This window comes from Acipenser ruthenus, chromosome 4 (assembly GCF_902713425.1).
Source record: "Acipenser ruthenus chromosome 4, fAciRut3.2 maternal haplotype, whole genome shotgun sequence".
NCBI classification, from domain to species: domain Eukaryota; kingdom Metazoa; phylum Chordata; class Actinopteri; order Acipenseriformes; family Acipenseridae; genus Acipenser; species Acipenser ruthenus.
Window position 1 is genome coordinate 75,549,191 of NC_081192.1, and position 25,066 is coordinate 75,574,256.

The window sequence follows — 25,066 nt, forward strand, 5'->3', positions numbered from 1 at the left end:
TCAGTTCTGCTGAATGCAAGGGCTTGAATGGCAGTTTCGTAAGCACATTAAGCACAAACATTCAACCGCCAGCAAGGGACAAGGTCCTTCCTAGGAGAACGTAACCTCTGAGCTCCATTCAAAAACTCTCACCAGGAAGTGAGCTCCTGGGGAGTTTATTTTAATATGGCAAGCTGACATAGCTGCCAGGTAGACCTTAAGAGGAGAGGGAGATTTCCCCTTTTAAAAAAAGTCATGCAAGGTCTACTTTTGCATGGCCTAATTTCTACCAGACAAGGTTCACAACCTCTGGGTAAAGCCTCCACTTCGAAATGTGGGGCCCATCTCTTAAGAGGAGGTCTGCTGCCCAGTTCATCGCCCCCCAGCAGATGAATAGGAGGTTTTCGTGGCCCAGAGCAGGAGCTTGTGGGCGACACAATGGAGGTTGGGGGACCGGAGACTGCCTTGGTGATTTATGTAGGCCACCACTGCCATGTTGTCATGCGAACTAGCACCTGTCTCCTTTGTAGCCCTCCGGAAAAATTATTCTGGGCCAGGTGAACTGCCCGCAGTTCCAAAAGATTGATGTGGAGACACTCCCATGGAGGTTTCCACACTCCCCGCCCATTCCATACAGCGGCCCAGCCCCAGATGGCTGGCTGGGAAGGTGTCAATTGGCTTTTGAGGCAGTTCATCGAGAGCCACAGTCATTGCAGGTGAACAGTGAACAACTCTGTGTGTAATGCTGCCTGTGTGTGTGACTCAGAACATATTAGCCAGTTGTCCAGATAATTAAGAACTCTGATGCCTTTGAGTCTCCAGTATAGCGTCCATGTACTTGGAAAACGTGTGAGGCACCAGGGAGAGCGCAAATGGCAGGACACGGAACTCATAAGAGGTTACCTGGAAAGTGAACCGCAAGCACTTTCTGTGGCCGGGACTTATGACGATGTGTAAATAGATGTGCTTGAGGTCCACCATGGTGAACCAGTCGCCTGGGCTCACTGTTACAACAGCAGTTACGTTGTCAGCATCTTGAATTTCCATTGCCTCAAGAACAGGTTGAGCTGTGAGGTCGAGGATTGGCCTGAGGCCGTCATCTTGTTTCAGCACCATGAAGTACCTGGAGTACCCTTCCTCTCATCGAGAGTGTGTACGATGGAGATGACCTGTTTTTGTAACAAGGCTGACACTTCCTGAGACACGAACGGCGATTGTTGCCGCGCCAAGCACGTTGAGGGGCCAGGAAACTGATCGACTTCAGTCAATAAATAGCCTTTAACACTAGCAAGTGTCTCGTCTTGAAATGTGGAGAAACTGCTGATCAAGTCAAGCAACTGGAACTAGGGGCCGTCTCTGCACACATGCTCTTTAGCCTAACAACAGGGAGACAGGCCACTTCCGCACTGGAGCAATCTCCCTAGAACAAAAGAATGGAGCAAAAGAAAAATGTATTTACTTTTCTTTACTAATGTTTGCAATACAGTAGTCTCTGCATATTATAGGAACACCTCCTAAGAGAACACTTCTCCTAAGGGAACAGCCTTGTTGTGAAACAGATTTTTGTCCCATTGTAAATGCTCTGGCTAATGGAACAGGAACTTCCTTCTCAGGCAAGGCTGAAGAGAAAATGGAGCTGATCCCTTCTGCTCGTGGTACTTTATCCCCTCTGGATATTTTGCTTAAATTCATTTTTTAAAACAACTTAATAAGTGAAGCTGAAACTTCAGCCAATCTTGCCGTGGGTTTCCAGCATCCCCAGCATTAAGGGCCACTCACACCTTAGGGTTAAAAGGTTGAGGTAGGTTTTAGAGAGTGAGTATCTAGAAAACAGAGACTGACAGTCCTAACGGAGATCTGGCTGTAGATCGCCTGAGGTACCTTGGCTTCACTGGCTGCTGGCCCTTCGTAGGAGGGGAATGTCTGGGATGCTGTCTTCTCCGTGCTGCTCTCACCAGAGATCATAGACAGGGCAACAGGGAGGTCATCCTCATCACTGCACAACACAAGAGACAAGAAACAGCCCTGAAAATTAACTCAAAGGGATATATTATGTCATTACTTTAATCAACCAGCTGCAGTGTTTAATACTGTTGATAAACTCTTAAACCCCAAAACGTGGCGATCACGCATTTGCGAGAATGTTTTAAAAAATGTTACTGATAAAATTGAAGTGACTAGGGCCCAAATGCCCTCTGCTACTATTACCGCCGTTCATCCATCTCCAGATTGCTTCCATAATACCACTGCTAGTTTCAAGGAATTGACTGTTATAACTGAGGTAGAGCTTAAAGAGTACGTAGCGGGGTTCTAAAAAATATAGCATTACCTGTCCCCACATGTTAATATATAATGTACCTGTCATTTTTCTTTTCATTGTTAACATCCTGACAACTTTTTACACTTACAACTTTAAAGTTTGCTTCAAGGCTCTTTTCAAAATGGCCACTCTAGTGCACTGATAGTGTAAGGATTATTGCTGGATAAGTAGTCCCCTGGGATGTTTACATTTAGTATAAGAGGAAGTTGGGCAACCCCGTTAAAGTGCACTGAGGGTGTAACAGTGCGTCATTTGATCTTGCACCTCGAAGACTAGCGGAGGCTGCAAGAATCTGCTGGAAGCAGAAATTTTCTTTGTAGTTTTATTATAGCGTTTTGTTTTCTCTTTTTATTTCTTCTTTTGATTCTGGACTATTATTTCTGTACATAAATGTGTATAAAGAACTCAGGGGGATACCATTGCTGGCAGCAACCCTGAGTATATCCCTGGAGCCACCACGCTGGGGTATAAATAAATCTTGTGTGTGTAAACCGTGTGTTCAGTGAATCACCCACACCCTCCCACAGTCTCCACATGATCTTGGAAATTATTGGCCTATTTCTAATATTTTTTTTCAGGCTAAGTTTATTGAAAAAGTTGTGGCTACACAGCTTTTTGTAGGAATGAGCTATTGGAAAAGTTTCAGTCTGGATTTCGCTCATAGCACTGAGACAGCCTTATTGAGGGTCTGTAATGGCTAAGGCCCTGTGAAAATCGCAGACATTTTCTTTAAAATTCACGGCAGTGTCACGGGTAAAGTATCGTATTTCGCGGAATGTGCACGGAAATATTTTATAAATTACGTATACAGATTATTAGTATTTTTTTTAAACAGCAAATATACAGATAAATAAACTGACATCAACATTAACATCAAAGTTATTCAAGCACTTTACAATAGCTTGTGAAACGGTGTTGTAATTAACAGCTTGTAGGTAAAGTGTATCTGCAAGGACAGCTTTAAGTTCTAGTATGTCAGGTGCATGTTCACCATTTAGGTCTTGCAAAACAAATACAATGTGCAACCCATACTGATCTTGTGCATCAGTCGAGTCGTCAGTGTGACCACTGACAAGCAACCAGTTACTCGGCAACTTTAGGTAAGTATTCATGTCTCAGCTGAAGAATTTCCGTAATTTTTGTCAGGTCTAAATTTAACAAAGTGGACTTTTGGAATATGGAAGTCACTGTTTTTTGTTTCTTTGCAAGTAAAGCAGTCGCAGTACTGCTCTGGATTTCTGCCTCTCTCTTTCTGTGAATACTTGCTGTCAACAGACGAGTTTCAGTAGTGATCTACAGTAACGTTGCAGGACATACAGAAGACCTTACCTCCATTGCTGTGTAAACTCCTGTTGGATACTGCTTTACGTGATCTGCTGCATACACATTTCTAGCCTTTTTAGAGACATCCATTTTCTTGTTTACAGTGTGTAGTATTTAAATTTTCCTCTTAGATTGTATATAGTCACATGACAATCACTACACAGCACTGTGTGCATGGCAAATATTACACACAGACACACATCAGAGCTGTACAGTTTCATTACTGTGATATTTTTTGTATGAAATACAAATAATTATGAAATAATTTTTATTTCTTAAGAATATTGTAAAAATCGCGGTATTGGGCTAATTTCACAATTTCTGCGCAGCCTGTGCAATCGTGATTTTCACAGGGCCCTAGTAATGACCTCTTCCAGTTTTCTGATACTGGACAATTGTTTATTTTAGTGTTGCTTGATCTTTCTGTTGCGTTTGACACCGTGGACAATGGGATCTGGAGAGATTACAGAATTATATTGGAATTACAGGTATTGCTTTGGAATGATTTTGCTCCTATTTATTACATCAACGTTGGTTTGTCTCTCTGGATCAGTACTCTTCTGAGACAGAGCATGTGAAGCATGGAGTTCCTCAGGGCTCAATCCTTGGTACCATGCTTTTCAGTGTCTATATGCTCCACCTTAGATAAATTATTAACAAATACAACCTTGGATTTCATTGTTATGCAGACAATACTCAAATATATTATTCTTTTCCTACTAAACTGGAGATGGCAGTTTCTGTGCTATTTTTTGCCTGAGCAAAATTCAAATTATGGATGGCTTGAAATTGTCTGAAAATAAATCCCAAAAAGACAGATGCTATTTGTGGGCTATAGACACAACTTAGCTAAAATCACCTTGTTTTGAAATCGCCTTTGATGGGAATATTTTGATCATCTAATACTGTGAAAAACTTGGGAATCACTCTGGATCCAGAACTATGTTTGGTCACCCACATTAGCTCAGTTATAAAGGCCTTGTTTTATCATTTGAGGAACATTGCCCAATTGAGATCCATTCTATCTGATAAAGATGCTGAGATGTTGGTTCATACTTTTGTTATTTGCACTGGTTCTACTGGTTCAACTGCTTACTCGCACTCTGTTCACAACATATTACTCTGGTTCTTAAATCACTACACTGGCTTCCTGTTAAGTTGAGAATCAATTTTAAAATTCTCCTTACTACATATAAGGCCCTTCATGGCTTAGGTCCTTACTATTTGCAAGAACTGTTGGTACCTTATGCCCCTAGTCGTACCCTGAGATCAGTAAATGCTGGTCTTCTGGTAGCTCCTAGAAGTCGGCTGAAATCAGCAGGGGCAAGGGCGTTGAGTTATGCTCCCTGTCTCTGGAACTCTATCCCAAAACATATCAGGAACGCAGGCACAGTTTAAACTTTCTAATACATGTTAAAAAACATATCTGTTTGGGTTAGTTTATTTTTGAGCTGGATTGCTTGGCCGATGGCTTTTCTCTTTCTTTTTTTGGTTTTATTGTAAAGCTCCCTGGGATGCTTTGCATGAAGAGCGCTATATAAAAGCAAGTTGTATTGTATTATCCCCACTGCACTATGCACAGGTACTGTATAATGATATAATTTATATAGGTTATTCTTCACTTGAAATCATTTATTATTATTTATTTCTTAGCAGATTGTTACAAGATATCACATTATTTTTACATACAATTACATTATTTTTTACACATTATTTTTACATACAATTACCGATTTATACAGTTGGGTTTTTACTGGAGCAATCTAGGTAAAGTACCTTGCTCAAGGGTACAGCAGCAGTGTCCCCTACCTGGGATTGAACCCACAACCCTCTGGTCAAGAGTCCAGAGCCCTAACCACTACTCCACACTGCTGCCCATTTGCTGCTTGTAATCCATTACCAATCTACATTATAGTTATTTATTAGTGACCCAATTGGTGAATTTGTATCTCCAATGGTTGTTAAGCATGATAGGATTATGCAGTTAAGCGACTTTAATATACAGTCGCAGAGAAAATTATTTGGGCATGAGAAAAACCACAAAGAAAGTGATTTCTATAATTTCTAATTGTTCTATTGAAAGATATAAATTACAGATTCACCTTTATAATAAAACAAATACATTATTACATAACATGCATAAAATGAAAAATAACATGCAAAAACTAATTTCACACTTTGACAAATGTATTTGGACACCCTTGCATTAGTATTTTTGTATTTTGAAACCAGTTCCTGGCATCTTTCCGGAGATATTTTTACCCATTCTTCAACACATACAGCTTTTTGCAACAGCAGCCTTTTCAAGCCAATCCACAACATCTCGATGGGATTCAACTCCGGGGATTGAGATGGCCAATCCATAACTGTAATCTTCCTTTTTTTCAGAAATTTCTTTGTAGACTTCACAGAATGTTTAGGGTCATTATCCTGCTGGAATACAAACTTCCGTCCAATAAGCCTTCTAGCACTGGGTAACAAATGAAAGCGCAAAATGTATTGGTATTTTGCAGCATTCATTGATCCTTCTACTATACAAAGGTCACCAGTGCCTGAGGAAGAAAAACAAGCCAATACCATCACTCAACCTCCACCATGTTTAACATTGAGCATGATTAACTGTTCTTCAAATTTTTCTCCTCTCTTCCTCCAAACATATTGTTACTTTCTTGGTGAAAAAAATGTATATTTTGGAATCGTCTGACCATATAATTTGTTTGAAGAAATCATCAGGCTTCTTCAAGTATTCAATGGAAAACTCCAATCGCTTTCTTTCGTGTATTGTTTTTAATCAAGGTTTCCATCTTGTTTTTCACCCATGGACATTCATCTTGTTAAGGTATCATTGAATTGTTTGCTTTTGAATTTCTTGACCATCTTCTCTCAATTCTTGTGTCAAATCTTTTGCAGTAATCTGAGGATTTTTACCAGACTGCTCAAAATATTCTTCCAGATTCTGCAGAAATCTTTCTTGGTCTTCTACACCTGGAGCTAGTTGCAGTAGTTCCTGTTCTCCTGTGTTTGTCAATAGGGCAGCAGTGTGGAGTAGTGGTTAGGGCTCTGGACTCTTGACTGGAGGGTTGTGGGTTCAATCCCCAGTGGGGGACACTGCTGTTGTACCCTTGAGCAAGGTACTTTACCTAGATTGCTCCAGTAAAAACCCAACTGTATAAATGGGTAATTGTATGTAAAAATAATGTGATATCTGTATAATGTGAAATAATGTATAATGTGATATCTTGTTACAATTGTAAGTCGCCCTGGATAAGGGCGTCTGCTAAGAAAATAATAATAATAGCCCACAGAGTGCTTTTCGGTAAACCGAGTTTTTCTGATAGTTTCTCCTTTTTCGTTTAGTTGTATCACTGCCATTTTTAAATCATTGCTGTACTCTTTGGTTTTAACCATTTTTGTTTGTTCCAATTTATTTTTCAGCACTTGATTATGTATTTATTTATTCTATAATTATCATTAGGTGTTGGTTTTCAATCGTGATAATTGTCAATAATTAGCAATGAATGGGTTTCATACAAAATATGTTGCTTGCCCAAATACTTTTGTCAAAGTATGAAATTAGTTTTTGCATGCTATTTTTCATTTTATGCATGTTATGTAATAAGTTGTTGTTTTTATTATAAAACTGACTCTCTACTTTAATTTATATCTTTCAATAGAACAATTTAAAATGATAGAAATCACTTTATTTCTGGTTTTTCTCTTTTTTTAACTGCCCAAATACTTTTTGTCTGCAACTGTACATGTAGATGTGGCTTGAGATCCCCTTGCTAGAGCTTTTAGGATGCTGCTATGAGTCACTTAGGTTTACTAAACATGTTACTGGTCCTACCCATACCCATGGCCATATGCTAGACTTAGTTATCTCTCGTGGATTCAATATTCAGAATCTATTACCAGATTCTACTGAGTCAACACCCCGGCTTTTAGCTGAAAGTCAAATTTTCACCATTAATTTCCAGTTTTTAATAAACATGCGGAAAAAATGCCTGAGGGGAAATATTACAGCTCACGTGCCTAGAAGTAGTTGCTCTGTACATTAAATGATTCAGGCAATTGCATGCATCCTTAATGATGAAGGTTCAGATGACGAAAATGTGGAGTTTGGCAGTTTTGATTCAGATGATACAGACTCCGCAGTCTGATTGATTACGCTTTGGTGTTGTTCCGCTACAATCCATATTTTGGATATATATTAGGGCTGTCAATTAATTGCAGTTAACTTCTGCGATTAACACATTAATTTTTGGAGATTAACATTTTTTTAACCGCATTGCTGTGTCTTGAGCCTTTCGGCACACCGTACTTCAATCCCGGCCGTGGCAACATTGGATTGAGTTCCAGTATAACACACGAGTACATCTAGATGTGTTATACTGGTCTATACTGGTTATAATGTTATACATCTAGTCTGCTGCGTGCTGAATATGCCTTCACTTCTCAAAATAGACCAGCAGCTCTTCTGCTACAGACATTAACAATACAACAACAAATTAAACCCACCAGTTTTGACAGAAATTCAGGATCGCTGCAAGCCCGTGAATCAAGCTAAGTATGATAATATGACTTTTTTTTTTTTTTAAAAGAGAAGGCTGCGTTGCTGCTTTTTTTGCACATTGTATGTACAGCACACCAATTTGTCCTGTTAGTTTGCAGTTTTTGTATATGATGACAACTTTTTTTATTTTCTCTACACAATTAACAGTTCATTTCCTAGAAGTGCTTACTGTAGCTACATAGTTAATTTATTTCAGTCCACAATCACATTTAAAAATAGATATCCTATGTATTATATTTTCTGATCTCTGTATGCTGCTGATCAAGCTTGAACCGCACATTTTATTGTGTTGGTTGTATTTGTAATTTCTAAATTATTGACCCTAGTAAATTTTGGTGACAGTCACAATGGGTACATTTCCTGGTTAAATAAATACATAAATAAATACATTTTAAACAATTTTATTTACAGTTAAGGATAATAATAATAATAATAATAATAATAATAATAATAATAATAATAATAATAATAATAATAATAATAATAGCATCAGTAATAAAACAAATTTAAATTGAATGGCGGTAGTAATTGTATCAATTTAATATGCAATTAAAACCAAGATTAACGAAGATTAATTTTTTTAAATCGCAAGATTAATCACAATTTATTTTTTTTAATCACTTGACAGCCCTACTATATATGCATGTTTTTTGACACTGCAAGAGCTTGTAACTCAGGCACCATTTTTTTGTATTGATATGCTGTAGTGTTAATTTGGATGTTCATTTATTATTTCGTGTTGTGTTTTCACACTGGACACTGCAATTTCTTACTTACAGAGATTATGTAAAGCCCCTTATTTTAGCAGACGGAATATGTAAATGTTTTAAATGTAGCGACTTTTATTCTAGCGTTTTTCCATGATGTACTTTTGCTGCTGCCAGAGTTTTAACAAGAACAAAGAAGCATGAACACATGACCCCCGTGTTAGCAGCCTTACATTGGCTTCCTGTACAGTTCAGGATTAATTTTAAGGTCCTGCTTCCAATTTATAAAGCTTGCTCCCCTATATCTAAAAGAGTTGCTGACTCCATATGTCCCTATGTCGCTCCCTTACAGTAGATCACAGGATTACTCAGTATTCCACAGACACAAAGAAGGCAGGTGGCAGTGTACCGTTTTAGAGCCCCTAAGTTGTGCAATGATCTTCCACGATGCATAAGGGAGGCACCGTCTCTCGCTGCATTAAAAGTAAGATTAAAAACACATTTTTATAATTTAGCATATGTATTTTAAATGGAAAATGTATCATCCTAGATTATACTTTTTCTTTTTATAAATGGTGTACATTTTGTCACTGCCTTTTAATGATTAAAAATACATGTTTTATTAATTTAATGCATGTACTGGAAAGTGGTATTTTATCATATCTTTTACTATTTCTCAAAATTGTTTTGTACATTATACTTTTTCTGTTATTTGTATGTGTAAAGTGCTTTGAGTGCTTTCGCAAAAGACACTATATAAGAAACAAAGACTGATTGATATATAATACATTAATTTACTAATATTGTACATAACATACAAGTATCTTTTCCCAATTTCAATTGATAGATAATAGAGATTTTAACTGTTAGTTTCACTGGAGTTTCATATGGTACTGATGTCTCCAAATGTGAAATATTTTTCATTGTTGAAAAGATCAAATAAAACACAATACCCCCCCCCCCCCCCCCGAAATTCCACAGTACAGTAAGGTGAATAACTGTGGTAATCCAATTATGTAATTGCAAGGTCTCCCAGTTAGTGTAGAGGTTATACAGCTGTAGACCTGCGTTGGAAAAAAAAACAATACAGAAAGAAAAAGATACTGATATCATCAAAACAGAACTAATATATACTTGTCTTATATTATATTATTTATTTCTTAGCAGACACCCTTATCCAGGGCGACTTACAATTGTTACAAGATATCACATTACTTTTACATACAATTACCCATTTATACAGTTGGGTTTTTACTGGAGCAATCTGGTAAAGTACCTTACTCAAGGGTACAGCAGCAGTGTCCCCCACCTGGGATTGAACCCACGACCCTCCGGTCAAGAGTCCAGAGTCCTAACCACTACTCCACACTGTTGTCTTGGTATGTATAATTTTAAAGTATATAGTCTTCTGGCACTAGATGGCAGAGTGGTTTAACTTTAGGAGCTGCAGCGTTCATAAAGTAAAACCTCACACATTTGTTTTAAGAGTAATTTCCCACGCCTCACATTGGCCTGCTGTAATAGTAGCAGGCTGCACCTCTGCTTACCTGTGTGTTCAAGAGACTACAGGTGGAAACACCTGGGAGAGGAGGTTCTGGTACCTCCACTGTACACAGGCCAATGCCTATACAACCCTATAGAACTACAGCTATGGCCAAAAGTGTTGCATCACCCTATAGAATTAACCAATTTTTCTTCATAAAGTCGAATGAAACCTGCTGAATAATGTTATATACCGCTTTGTAGTTTTCCATATACTTAACGAAAAACTGACCAAATGTGATATTTCAAAATCTAACATGAAATACTGTACCACTACTATGGCTTCCGGTAGACTTTTTGTAGTTTGTTTGATTACGTGATGTTAAATAAAATATGCTTTTTTTTTTTTTTTTTTTTTTAAATTATGTCTCAATCCTAAATTTCTAGGTGATGCAAAACTTTTGGCCAAATCTGTAACTACAGACCGGTGGACCTGAACCATACAATACCGAGGTCACCGACCCAATCCATCCCCGACCCAGTACCGTACCAGTACCGAACAGGGATTGACGTTACCGCACCGGTACTGAAATGACCGGGTACCGTACCATACCGTACTGACCCGGTGCTAAAGTCACCAAACCGGTACGGACCTGGTTTCTATCCTGGCTCCTTTGAGACTCAAAGGCATCAGTGTGCTCAATTAGCTGGACATGTTTTCCTATGTTATTCTATCCATTTACCATGCTTTTAATATGATTTTTCATTCCACTATGGGCTTTACAATGCTAACCTATGGTGCTCCATGTTTTCACTATGCTTTATTTCCCTTACTTTGGGAAACTTTTAGAAGGTAGGTTATGCACCCATGTTGTAGAGCTCTACTCTTAAGATCCAGGGTTTTATTTGCCTTTTCTTTCAATGAAGGCGAAGGCTGTGATATCTTTGGGAACCCTAGCCATTCATGTCAGTAACTCCTAACAGCACACATTTCTTTTTTACATTTTGGATGAAGAGCAATGGAAATATGAACTCACAAGCTGTACTGCCTGACCAGCTTCTTGAGACGGGGAGGTTTGGTCTCACGTTTTTCCGGTGCTGCCCATGATGGCCATGTATCCTGCAAAGACGCTGGATCCCTGTCAAAAAAAAATTACAAAACACATAAAACTTAAACATTTCATATTTTCCAGTCTTGCATAATTTTAATCAAAGGTCTATGTTAAGTGAGCCTGGTACATACTTTTTCTTAAGTAAATGTAGGCAAGGTGGGAGCAATACCATTGTTGCCCAAAGGAGCAACTTGTTTTGAGATCTCCCAATTTTAAAACACCCCTGTGGCCTCAATAGTGCTCTAGGAGTTATCTCTATGTACATTTGGTACACTGGTCTGTAACCATTACCCTGTCTCTGGTGAACATAACTACAGCATTCACTGGGGGCAGTGTGTTGCAGGAGAAAAAGTTGATTACACTGTGGTGTACCTGAGGATAGATACGATTCTGAGAGTTATATTTAGGCCACAGGGGTGCTTTTAAAAAAAGTCACAGGTCTGTGATGACAAACAGAAAATGATACAAAGTGAATCTGAACAACAAGAATACTTAGGTTAAAATTACTTTGGCATGTAATAACCTAGTTTCTCTTTTAATATCAGTTTGATATTCCTTGTATTATGTCTTACAGAAATTACTTTCACTAGCAGTGAATAATGACAGTGAGGTTCACACATTTTTAAAATTATGAAAGCATTGAAGTGACTATTTGTGATTAACTAGCCCTTGGCCGCTGCAAGGAAATTACAGCTCCCCTTCACATTTTTACAGAGCATCATTTCTTTATACTCCTTAAAATCAGTGATAATAATCTTCAATTTTCAATTAAGCATGCAACTGAGTCTAGTGGCTAGACTAGATCAAAATACTTTGTGTCCTTTCCAGATCAGAGCTCAGTGGTTTAAATAAAGATGATAAGATGATTTTGTTCCCCATACACCACTTTCAGTTTAAACAATTCTTATTTTTTTTCTTTTTTGGCAAATATATTGTTTTTTGATTTTTCTAATATGCACAGACCAGTTCCCCACCCAACCATGACATGCATGGGTCCAGAGTGACAACCAAATCTTTAGCCTCTGTGCAGATGCTTCCCAAATGAAATGAGGGCTGGTGATTTGAACACAGGGAACTGGACTGAAACTGGAGTCCCCAAAAGAATCAGAAGTAGAACCGAATTATTAAATCAACAATCTATATGTGCAGTTATTGTCAGCCCATACGGTTTATTGATTAACTGCATTTGAATAAACTGACAAGTTTTATAAATAAAAAATAGAAAGCTTGACAGACCTCCCATCATGTTCCTGCAGGCTGTGGTCTGACATGGCTCCATCCTCTTTCTCAACCTGTGAAGATTAGAATACAAGTGCTAATTCACTACCACAGGCATCAGCAGAGCATTCCCTGGAACTTGCTAATGTCAAACTGCTTTCAGAGCCATACTGCTAAATTGAAAACTTGAAAGTAAATGTGTTAGTGATTAGAAACATGTGCAGGGGGTGGAGGGGGTCTGTTGTTCTAATTTATTAGAACAACAGTGCTTTTCTGCGCACATTTAATAAAACAAAACACAAAACACAGGAACAAAATACAAGTTTGAACAAAACGCTACAAACACTACCAAAACTGAAACCTCAAATTTAACAAAATACCACATTTTCTCTGTTCTTTACTTTGTTCTCCACTCTCTTCTACACACCCTCACAAACAAACAAAACCTTTGTTCTCCTTTTATACCATGTGGCCAGGGGTTGATTGACAATCATTCAATCAATCACCAATTGGCCACATTCCGTACTACCAGTCTCACAATTAAACAATCAATCAAATCAATCAAATGGTGGCCATCTTGGTTCCAGACTGTTTCTTCACCAAGATGGCCACCAGACACCAAACTTTCTCACTCTCTGACTTTATTTCTCATCAAAAGGTAACAATTGGATACCTTCTAAGACAGAACCCCAATCCTGACCTGAGCACCCCTTGCTATTCAGTCCTGGATCTCTCTATGTATATTAAGCAGAGACTGACAACTTAACTGCTGCAAAATCACCTATTTTATAAACCCCTGTAGTAAATGGGTATCTATTCAATTGATCCAAACAGCATCAGATCTAAATAACGGCAGCTTTTGAATTGCATATATAGAGAGGTAAGTCATGGCCCAACAGAAAATATCGAATTTATTTTATGAGTTAGCCATGGCCTCTTCACCTTCACGAGTGGCGGAGTGTGCATAAATAAAATTTGATATTTTCAGGATATTAAACAGTGCAATGCTTCTATTGAGCTGATTTATGTATTATTTCATTTTTTTCTGTTATTTCGAGTTCAAATTGGGACCATGTTGTGTCCTCCCACATCTGCAGTGATCTATTGGTACGACAGTGTCATACTACTAGTTGTGTGATTGAAGAAACTTTCATTTTATTGGTTGTTTCCCAGGTGCGGGGTTTGTGGGAAAAGCGTGTTTTTGAAGCTCAGTTGAGCAGCAGCGGGTGAGGTGGCAACATGTGCTGTGTGAAGTGATGGATTTGCTCACCCAGGCCCGAACTGTATTAATACATTCATTTCTTAGTGTAGTTGTTCTGCCTCATGTGATTGTTACGTGTGCCGTCTGCTTTCACAGCTGTACAATATGCCAGTTCCTGTTTGTTGTTCAAACAGAAACTGGCATATAGTTACTCCCCAATTTTTATTTTGATGGTTTCTGTTTGTATTGTAAGGGTTTCATTTAGGCTTAAAATGTTTGAAGTGAATGATACATTTAAAACCTCAGCATTTAAGCATGCATTAAAAAAAAAAAAAATAACAACAATAATAAACTACAGTACTTCTGAAACACAATAAAATTAGATCCAGCTAAGAAGCAAAACATATGTTGATTATGATAGGCATAACAGATGATTTTTTTTGTGCTATAAACGACACAACAAATATACATTTAAATAAAATGGTTTATCTATGAAAACGTATTCTCACACGTGGTGTACAGTATAAATATATGTATATATTTACAGAGAAATGGAACATGCTCTGGTTCATATTTGATTTTCTTCAACTTGGGCTCTTTATTAAATATTATTAAACAGTGGCGGTATTTATATCTGCAGTCGTTTAGATCAATTGAACAGACCCCATTGTGTTTGCCAGCCTGCACATATTCATGTAAATCACATTCCCACTTAGCAGAGTTTGTACTGCATTTGCCTACATCTTTTTTTTTGTTTGTTTGTTAAAACATCAATCATCCTTTGATCTTCTGGTTGATTGATTCAACTAATTCATTTGGAAACTAATCCTTTAAAAACTCACACTAAACAGTAGATTGCTAGTTTTCTGCTTAAAAGTCAGTCAATCTGTGCAATACATTTTATTTTCAGTAATGGCTCCAGCTGTTTTGAATGAGCTTCAGATCAATAAAACAGCATGGGGGCAAACAAGAAAAAAACATCAGGCCTGTCTTGAAATAATCCAGTGCTGTTGTGCCTAATGGTACTTAAACCCCGGTCACACCTGGAACGATAACAATTTTTTTAAATCGTTCCAGTTCAAATGAATGGAGGTGGTCACACCACAACGATAACGATCACTGTAAATAATAACGATAGCTACCGTTTTGAACGCTTTCAGAGCGATTTTTTTCCTGCTACAACGAAAACGATAAATGTTCCTGGCCAATCAGGGCTGTATTAAATGTGACATCATCACCTACCTGGTGTTATTTTATATATTATTTTAAACACGATAAACAGTAAATACAGGCACTACAATGATTTACTACAGAGAAGACTGCCCTCCACTGTTCCACCGCAGAACATCACGTCGGAAAACTGGTTCTAGTATACATCAAGGAATCTTTTTTGTCTTTTTTTTTTTTTTAAATGTTTGACACACGGCATGATGGATGCATGTACTCATGTGGTTTTCTCCATACCCTAGTCCTCCCATCAGTGTGAAACAGCAGGAACCGGGATTCATCAGACCAGGCAATGTTTTTCCAATCCTCCAGTGTCCATTGTTTTCGTTCCTTAGCCCACTGCAATCGCAGTTTCTTGTGTTTAGCTGTGAGGTCGTCAGCTGCCATACCCCATTCATGTCAAGGTACGATGAGTTGTGCATTCGTTTATGGGTCTTTCGGCACCAATGTTGTACTGGACTGTCAGTTGACTAACTGTAGCCCGTCTGTTACTCTGCACAATTCGTGTCAGCCTCCTTTGGCCTCTTTCATCAATGAGCTGTTTTCGACCACTGGCCTGCCATTGGCTGGATGTCCTTTGGGTGGTGGACCATCCTTGATACACACGGGAAACTGTTGAGCGTGAAAAACCCAGCAGCGTTGCAGTTCTTTAAACACTCAAACCGGCGGCGCTTGGCACCTACTACCGTACCCCGTTCAAAGGCACTTAAATCTTTTGTCTTGCCCATTTACCCTCTGAATGGCACCCATACAGTACACAATCCATGTCTCAATTGTGTCAAGGCTTAAAAATCCTGTGGTTATCTGTCGCACACCACCTGGGGTTGCCTGTCCACGGACTTGTGATCGTGTTTGTGTTTTGTGTGTGTTTATACCGTGTTTATTACTTCGTGACTGAACCCTGTGGTTTAAACTGTGCAATACAAATTGCTGTGTCGGTCCATAATGCTTGGTAATGCCCGGTGCAGAGTCTTATTGCTTTTATATTTTAATGTTACAGCACAATTATTTATTAACTATATTTATTTATTTTTTATGTATCTTTACACATTAGCACGCTAAAATGAACACATTCTACAAAAGTTCTCTATTATAACAAGATTTCTCATGAGCGTCTCTATAAAATGAGTGTACAAAACTGCATTTTTAAAACTAATTTGCCTGCAATTATACCAGATATTTTTCATGTTTACATTGCTTAGATCTATTCTGGTTGGTGGATAAAGATGTATAACTTTAGGGGGCAGTTTGGATCATATGGGCACATTTAATGATCATATTTTGATATGTTGTAAATAAAAAAAAATGATCCAGGTGGTTTAAAATCCATTTAGATTTTTTTTCTGCTTAAATCTAAAAATATGTTTGACCAGCCTGCTAGTTGTAGTAGATTTTGCCCAACAGTACTCCTCTCTCCGAGGTACTTGTATTTTCCAGGAAGTTCTGACTTCAAATTATTAAACCCATTCTTCAAATTAACATGTGTGGCAAAGTGGTTAAAAGTGTGCAGGTGCACTAAAGCAGCAGTGATCAATGAACAGACAGACAATGATAATCCAGGTGCAATGATATTTTATTTGTAAATCCAAAGTCTGATGACAAAATGGCAGTAAACAATAACAATGAGAACAGGCAATACAGCGGCGTGTCTTGCTCTGTTGTTAATCCCCGGGTTGGTCCCGTAATAACAAGAGTCCCGTTCCTAAACACTCACACGCTTCCGACTCGGACCCGCTACTATAGGGCCCGACCCGAACCCGCAACCTGCTGTGACACAGTCTTCTTACCCACGATCCGACCAGCTTTAATAAGACCTGCAACCCGACCCAAACCCGTAAGTGTTTCCTACTGCCTGTGTCAACTGACTCTCTCATGCTCTCACATTCACACACAGATATCTCTACCATTCTCCACAGACTGAGTTTACACAATAGGCTATACAGCGTGGTAACTTTCTCTAGTGGTCTGTATATATTTTAACATTGTAACATATTAACTATCTCTACTCACTTAACTATAAAATACCTGTCTATTCCTTTCGTGCCACTAGTTGAAAGGGAGCTACACCTGAGATGTAGAGATGTTTTGTGGCTGTCGTTCACAAAGACATAATGACAAGCAATGAATCCAGTCATGTTAATTATTTTCATTCGCTATGATTCCAAAAGAATTCCACACTTCTGATTTACCTCTCAAACTACATGATATAAACACTGCGCTATCTTTTGTTTCACCTCATTCACAAACATTTTTAATATCACCAAGCAGACGTGACAAAAAGATCTTGAGACGTATCAAACAAGCGAGAACACCACCGCTTAGTCGGCTGACTCCTCCCTAATTATGGAGCACCATTTGTGCCAAAACTATCCAGCCGTTAGTTTGTCAATTTGTTTATTAATTAGTGAATTTGTCAATTTGTTTGTCAGTTTGTTTGTCAATTCGTGAATTGGTCAATTTGTCCAGCAATTCGTCCATTAATTTGTCAATTCATACAGTAATTCATAAATGTATTTGTAAATTCATCTAATAATTCATTCATTAATTTGTCAATTCATTAATACGAAAGGCTGTACGGACCTGCAAATTTCCAATCAACCAGACAAACTTCCCAACAAACAGACAAACTTCCAACTGTCAATCTCGCACTGTGCCGAAAACTCTGCAACCTTTCTAGCCAATGGGAGCACACACTAATATTTTAATCAATGAAAATCCAGCCTCATCCAAAACTGCTTCAGCCAATAATATTTAGAAGGGCATTACAAAAGATTCTATTTAACAAGACACTCGTATGTGGTATATAGAGTTATTCCAAAAAATTCTATGGAGAGTCAATGCAGACGTACGAAATATTGCTGGTTTTCGCCATGTTAAAAAAATGCATCAAACTTTTGAAGTAGATTTCACATTTGCCCAAGGCCTTTTGAAGAAAACGGCAACATTAGCAAATTATGACAATACGTAGTTATTATGAAAAATGCTATTTTCCGAGCACTGTCCCGTTCGTTGGCGCATGCACAGAAACATCGCTCTAAATATTAAATCATTTAACAGTCCGGTAACACTGGTTACTTTAGAAATACATAACGACATAAAATATTATCAAGACACAGCAATATAGTACAGTAAACAAACTACCGGCATTTAAAAAGAAAATGACGTAAAACATAGGTCTCTAGTCGTTTTTTCTCCGGAAAAAGCCGAGAAAACCATTCAATGGCCGAGTGAGACCGACAGGAGCCGAGAAAAGCCGAAAAAAAAGGAGGCGGATCTGAGCAATACACATACCCCCGGCACCACAGAGATAACACGGACATAAACAAACAAGATAGCTGCTTCTGTGTCCAGCGCTCAAAGAATATCACAGATATTTACAGAGCTTTTTGAGATGTTATAGTAATAAAATAATGACTTGAATCGCATTATTGAGGAGTTTGGTGATAAAACGAGTGATCAGGAGATGATTTATTGGTATGCACGACTATGAAGGGGTATGTGAAATGTGAAAGCAGGGCTGGAGATGAAGTACTGAGTGTCCTGTTGAGATGCAGTGCCTTTTAAACCTGTTTTACTGTAGCGCGTCTAAAATAAGCTGCGTGTGTGAAAATAAATTTGACCTGACACGCCTGAGACGCGCTGAATAAATGGACTGCAAAGGGTTAAAAATTGGCATGTTAGCTAATGGATTAGCAACACAACTTGTACATCTGTCATTAGCCACACTATAATTATCTTATATTATTCTTGCATATTTGTGCTGCTACCTTCTCCCTGGAGCTTCTTATAAATGAGATGGAAATCTCTTTGGGTTCCTGTTCTGCTAAAACTATTAACAACTCCGGTGACAACTCTTCATGCACATCCATTTCATACACAGGGTAAGAAAGTTTGGGATATTAAATTATTGAGAAAAATAAATCAGTAAATAAAATGAATTTTTCTTGGACTGTTTATGGATAATATTTACTTCTTTCAATGTATTATTTTCTTTAGGATCTTGAAAAAGAAGGAGCTCCAGTGGGTTGCTGCCAAAAGCATCCAATACAGGTGATTGTACATTGTTATAAATTTGTTTACATTTGCTTACATGTTTTCCTTTATTTCAGTAAATACATTAGTGAAAGCCTATTTCAGAGATTAGCAATTTTGTTTTTCAACTTCAGAATTCACCACTACATGGCAATGTCTAGAAATTGGAATAATGGCAGGATGCACCATTTCTCCACTGGCTTTTACCATGGCAATAGAAGTACTTATTAGGGTGTCAAAATGGGTAGTGGGAAGAGAACACTTGGCTTCTGGAATGCGACTGCCACCAATTAGAGCATACATGACAATCATGACTACAACAGTAGCTTGCACTAATCGGTTACTTGGCAAACTAATCAATAACATTGAATGGGCACGAATGCAATTCAAGCCCACTAAGTCAGGAGCATCTCTATAACTAAAGGTAAAGTATTGGATAAGAAGTTCTACATTAATGGTGAGGCTCTTAGAAGCCTGTGAAAAGTCTTGGGAGATTGTATGATGGGAACCTAAAGGACTCAGTTTGTGTGGGAGAAGTGAGACAACAAGCAGTGCAAGGGTTGAAAAGCATTGACAGCAGCACTTTACCGGGCAAACAAACTCTGGTGCTTTCAGTTTGGTCTACTGCCAAGACTTCTATGGCCACTCACTGTGTATGAGGTTTCCTTGACAACAGCAGAGAAGCTGGAAGCGTTAATCAGTTTATACGTCAGGAAATGGTTAGGAGTTCCACGCTGCCTCAGCAGAGTGGGATTGTAGCTGCCAGTTTCAGCTCTAACCGAGGAGTTTAAGTGCACCGAGGAGTTAAAGTGCACCAAGTTTCGATTGGAAATTATATTGGTAGAGTCACACGACAAATGTGTGAGGGAATCAGCACCTGTGTTGAAAACTGGAAGAAAGTGGGTGGCAAAGGAAGCTGTGGAAGATGCAAAGGCTGCGCTTCATATCAGTGATATCATGGGGCAAGTACAGCATGGAAGAGGAGGCCTTGGTCTCAGGTCAGCTCCTCCTACATGGCACAAAGCAGCCCCAGCTCAATGGAGGAAGCTGGTAGTCAACGAGGTGCAAAAGCAGGAGGAGAGGATGAGCTGCATAAAAGGCAATTTCCCAGGCAAAGCAGGGAGAAAGGACGAGATGGGAGACTGTGGAACAACGCAAGATCGGCTGGCGAGATCTATGGACAATGGAACACAGCAGGATCAGTTTCCTCATCAGATCAACATATGATGTTCTCCCATCACCACAGAACCTTAATCTATGTGTAGGAGAGGTCCGTGGTATCCTTTGTATTCAACACCAGCTACATCAAGACACATTTTGACAGGATGTAAGATGGGTCTTAGGCAAGGATGGTTTACCTGGCATCATGACCAGGTGCTGCGATGTTTGGCCTTAGCATTGGAAGACAAGCGGAGTATGACCAACAGATTGCCATCAGTGCCAGCAATATATGAGTCACGAAGAACAACATTCCTCCGTCCAGGAGAGCAACCTCCAAGAAAAGGTATTAAAACCAAGACTCGTCTAGGACAACTGGAAGCTGCTAGAGACTGGGAAATGCTGGAAGATGTTGAACAACAGATTATTTTCCCACCTGAGATTGCCACCACTAACCTTTGACCTGATATTGTCTTGTGGTCTGTATTAGCATGCCTTGTTCACCTGGTAGAGTTAACAGTCCCATGGGAGGATGCTGTGGATGAGGTGTATGAAAGGAAGAAACTTTGATACACTCAACTAGCTGCTGAAGCAGAACAGCGAGGATGGACAGTCCAGGTTTACCGAGTGAAGCTGGGTTGTCGAGGATTTGTGGCACACTCTACAACCCTGGGCTTAGCTGACTGGGGGACGGAGGGGGGTGATGCTGGGATGCCAGAATCACTGTCGAGCCCTCTTAAGGTGTCGTGGGCTTGTCGACGAAACACCAAGGATGGAAGGTGTCCACTTGAAGACCATAGAGAAGTACCCTGCTCAGCTCAGTCTAGATGGTTGTCATGCTGATGCGCTAGGGAGGCCGCAATGTGGTTGATCCCTGGAGCCAGCATTGCAGCCGTTGTGTGCGCTGATGCGCCAGGTAGGCAAAATAGGCTGATCTCTGGGACCAGCATGACACTTCAGCCATCAACACCAGGCAGAAGGATATCTACATCATCAGATGGAAGGAAACTCAGACAGATCACATTAGTTTACAGTAAAATAAGCTATTTTTAAAGAGGAGTCAAGATATTTAGTGAGCAAGTAGACTGAGTTAAGTTATCTGGCACAAACTCCCCATCCCCAGCTGTACTGCTTTCCTAGAGAAAAATTAAAATGTACAATTCTACTTGTGAGATGTCTTGCCCATTAAAAAATGTAGCATATTTTTAAAGAGGAGACGATTATCTATTCAGGGATACCAAGATATTTATTAAGTAAAGGGTCTGAGTGATTAAAGATAGGCAATACAATCCCCACCCTTTGTCTTGCTGTAAATCATTTGTTGTTGCCATCATTTGTGCCGGTACTGTATATAAACTAGCCTACATCAGTCTAAGTCTTTATAGACTTAACACTAGAAGTACCAGAGATATACTCATACCTAGAAGCCCCGCAGCGGTCTTTCTGACGGCTGTATTCAAAACACTGTAAATAGTATAACAAAAGGAGAAACAGTCGGATGTAATTAGTTTTCTTTTTATTTTTATTGAGTACGCCACAAACATCTGAACAACCGAAGCATATATATGTGAACATTAATTTTTAAAATCAAAACAAGAAAATGTAAATAAATAAACATCTGAACAGACATTGGTTTAGAAAATACATATTTATAAAACTGAAACGATAGCAATACATTTTACAGAAGCGCACAGCACAAAAAGTTATAAAAAAAAGTCAAATTGTTTTTTCTTTTTTTCGACAAAAGGGTATTACTTTACCTTGAGTCTAAGGCTGTTCACAATCAACACAGATAATGCGCTTCTCCACGCCGCCTTTCTGCTCAGAGCACAGCTGTCCAAAGTTTTTTTTTTTTATTGCACTTGCCAACCTGGCATTGGCGTCTCTTGCGGCTCTCAATGGGGTTGCCAGCTTCAGCTGTGGGTACACGCTTGGCAGTTTCCCTCTGTTCCAAATGCTTCTTCCGAAGTTCCTGTTCTAACTGTAAAATATATTCTCTCCTTGATAAATTCTTCTCCTTGCATTCTTTGTAAAGTACCCAAGGAGTTGATGGCTGCTACGTCCAATATATTGTAAAACACCTGAAAAGAGACCGTTGGGAGCCAGCTTTCACAGAATATTTTCCAATCATCTGATCCAAAACATCAACTCCATATTTTGTTGCACTGTAAAACTCCATGGTCTATGGTATTTATTTTCACTAGTCCCGATGCTAATTGACTGACCAAAGCAGCGCAGCTGGTAAGCAGGCGCCAGCCTTCAAAAGGCTGATTGAAAACAATAGACTGTCAGTCATTCACTCAGGCAGAGAGTAGAGACTAATCTGATTACAGCTAAACACACTGCGGACTGGTAAATAAAAATTATAAAGTAGAATACCGTTCTGTATAATCAAAATACAGAAAGTCAATGTGACTGCTCCCGGGGCTTTTAGGTATAATGTAATATATCTCCTTTATTTCTGCACTCCCGTGTTTCATGCTTTGTGAGAATATTTAATACATACAGACAGAAAGGTACACAAACGCACAGCCCCATATGTGTTACACGACAGAAGAAAATTAAATTCGAAAACCAAAAACCGCCAAAATGACCGCCACGGGGCTTCTAGTGTTAAAGAGCCATGTCTTTGAAGCACCTCAACACAGGCTTATAAAGAAATGAATAAACAACATATTTGAGTAAGTGTAATAAGAACCACTATGAATGAATGTAGGTGCCCTGCTCTGGGTGTTTGAGTCCTAGTGCTTTACCTGCACCCCCACCCTGAAGGCTGCGTCCATCTGTGCTTTGAGAATGTTACACTTCATGTGGTCAGGGACTGCCGAGGGAGAGGCAGGGGAATGTAGGCTCTTATCAGACAGCCGCTTCTCCTCACCCTGTGGGCGACACAGAGCAAGAACCATTACTACTGGGAGTTGACAAACATTAAGCAATATTATAAACCTCACGGATCATCTCAGTTAATCAGGTTCCCAGTAGAGTGCGTCAATATCCTACAGGTACTATCAATGTCCTTTAAGAGCCAGCAGGACTTTAGAATCCTAAAGCTCGCTTTAAAACTGCGACATCAATTTTCAAGGAATCTAAGCGGAGATCCAGTCCAAAATCTTACCTAAACACATTTAAAATATGTCTTATAATAGCATTAATATCTTCTTCAGTGGTCTGTAGATAACTGACCTTGCCTTTTCATTGTGATACCTAAGTCTCGCAGCTACCAGTTATCTACCAAATAATGACCTCTGTGTCACATTTTGAAATAAATGCCTGTCCTAATATTTGTTTTAAATTTGCACTGTAAATAAGATTTTAAATACCACTATACAAAACAGTCCATCAACTAATCGCTTCAATATATATGTTTCCTTGGTAACTTATAGCTGGCCGTTGAAGTTGCAAGCTGTGTTGTAGCTGTGATTGCTTTCAAGCATTAGGAGATCCAACCCTTGGCTTTAAGAACATCCTTCAGATTTGTATTGATCTGGCTCATTAGTAAACTGGCGGCATTGCAACTGAATGCTGAATATACCTGCTGCATTAACCCTGCCTCAGTTACTGCTGTTATTGAAACTGAGGGAACTTCAATGTGGTTGAGAGGGACGGAAGTGTATGATATTCTGTAAGCAATATTAAAGTGTTTTATGAAGACGGTTCATGGGTAACAAAATCGTTGGACCCCGGATTTGTATACAAAATGAGAACATTATGTAGTAAGAATGGCTTGCTTAATGATACATTTCCTTAAAAGGTACTACATTCATAAACAAATCTGTTCATATAGTTTTTAGCATTTTAAAGCTCATTGCTATGAATAATGGTAATGTATTCCAGATTGATGACGGTGATCTTGAACTTCAAACATGCTTCAACTAATGCAAATGATGCTTTGAATGAGCGAACTGGCTCTGGGAAATAATCAAAGCTCATAATTCACACTGCCTCTTAAAAAGTCCTTGAGGCCCACATTAACCACTACTTACTGTTTATTAGGCTGACACAATCCCAATCGATTCATTGTGGATATTGCTATTTAAAAAGGATATAGTTCAACGACTAACTTGTTTTTTCTGATCTGTCATATATCTACCATACTTCTGGAAATGTTTGAGTTATTCTATCTACCTACCTCTAATTAACCTACCTATCTATCTAGTGTATCTATCTAAACCTCCATTCTGAGTGTAACAATTGGGTGGCATAGAGGTTTTTACTGCTCTCACTACTGTATACAAGAAGGGAATGGCATTACAAAATCACAAACTAATACTATAGATGTAAAAAATATTATAATATCATCAAAGCAAAGCAGTCAGCAAGCAGTTTACTGCAGGTATCTTGGCATAGAAATACATACATACATACATACATACATACATACATACATACATACATACATACAGCTGTCTCAGGTTTGATGGGTGTCTTCTCCAGACTGCAAGTTTCAGCTCTTTCCATAGATGTTCGATAGGATTCAGATCAGGACTCATAGAAGGCCACTTCAGAATAGTCCAATGTTTTGTTCTTATCCATTCTTGGGTGCTTTTAGCTGTGTGTTTTGGGTCATTATCCTGTTGGAGGACCCATAACCTGTGACTGAGACAGAGCTTTCTGACACTGGGCAGTACGTTTCGCTCCAGAATGCCTTGATAGTCTTGAGATTCAAGGCACCCTGTGCCAGGCGCAGCAATGCAGCCCCAAAACATAACCGAGCCTCCTCCATGTTTCACTGTA

General features: G+C 38.9%; 1 protein-coding gene across 2 annotated transcripts in view; it reads right to left on the bottom strand.

Annotated features, from left to right (window-relative positions):
- LOC117400657 (band 4.1-like protein 4B) overlaps window positions 1-25,066 on the bottom strand; it is a 141,243-nt gene that overhangs the window by 13,364 nt on the left and 102,813 nt on the right. The window contains exons 18-21 of one of the 2 annotated variants that reach the window (XM_059022791.1): window positions 23,086-23,211; window positions 12,733-12,788; window positions 11,422-11,523; window positions 1,861-1,975 (exon numbers count right to left, since the gene is read on the bottom strand). In XM_059022791.1, coding sequence (XP_058878774.1) covers window positions 1,861-1,975; window positions 11,422-11,523; window positions 12,733-12,788; window positions 23,086-23,211 — 399 coding nt within the window. The remainder of the gene's footprint in view (window positions 1-1,860; window positions 1,976-11,421; window positions 11,524-12,732; window positions 12,789-23,085; window positions 23,212-25,066) is intronic. The other variant, XM_059022792.1, reaches the window with a different exon arrangement.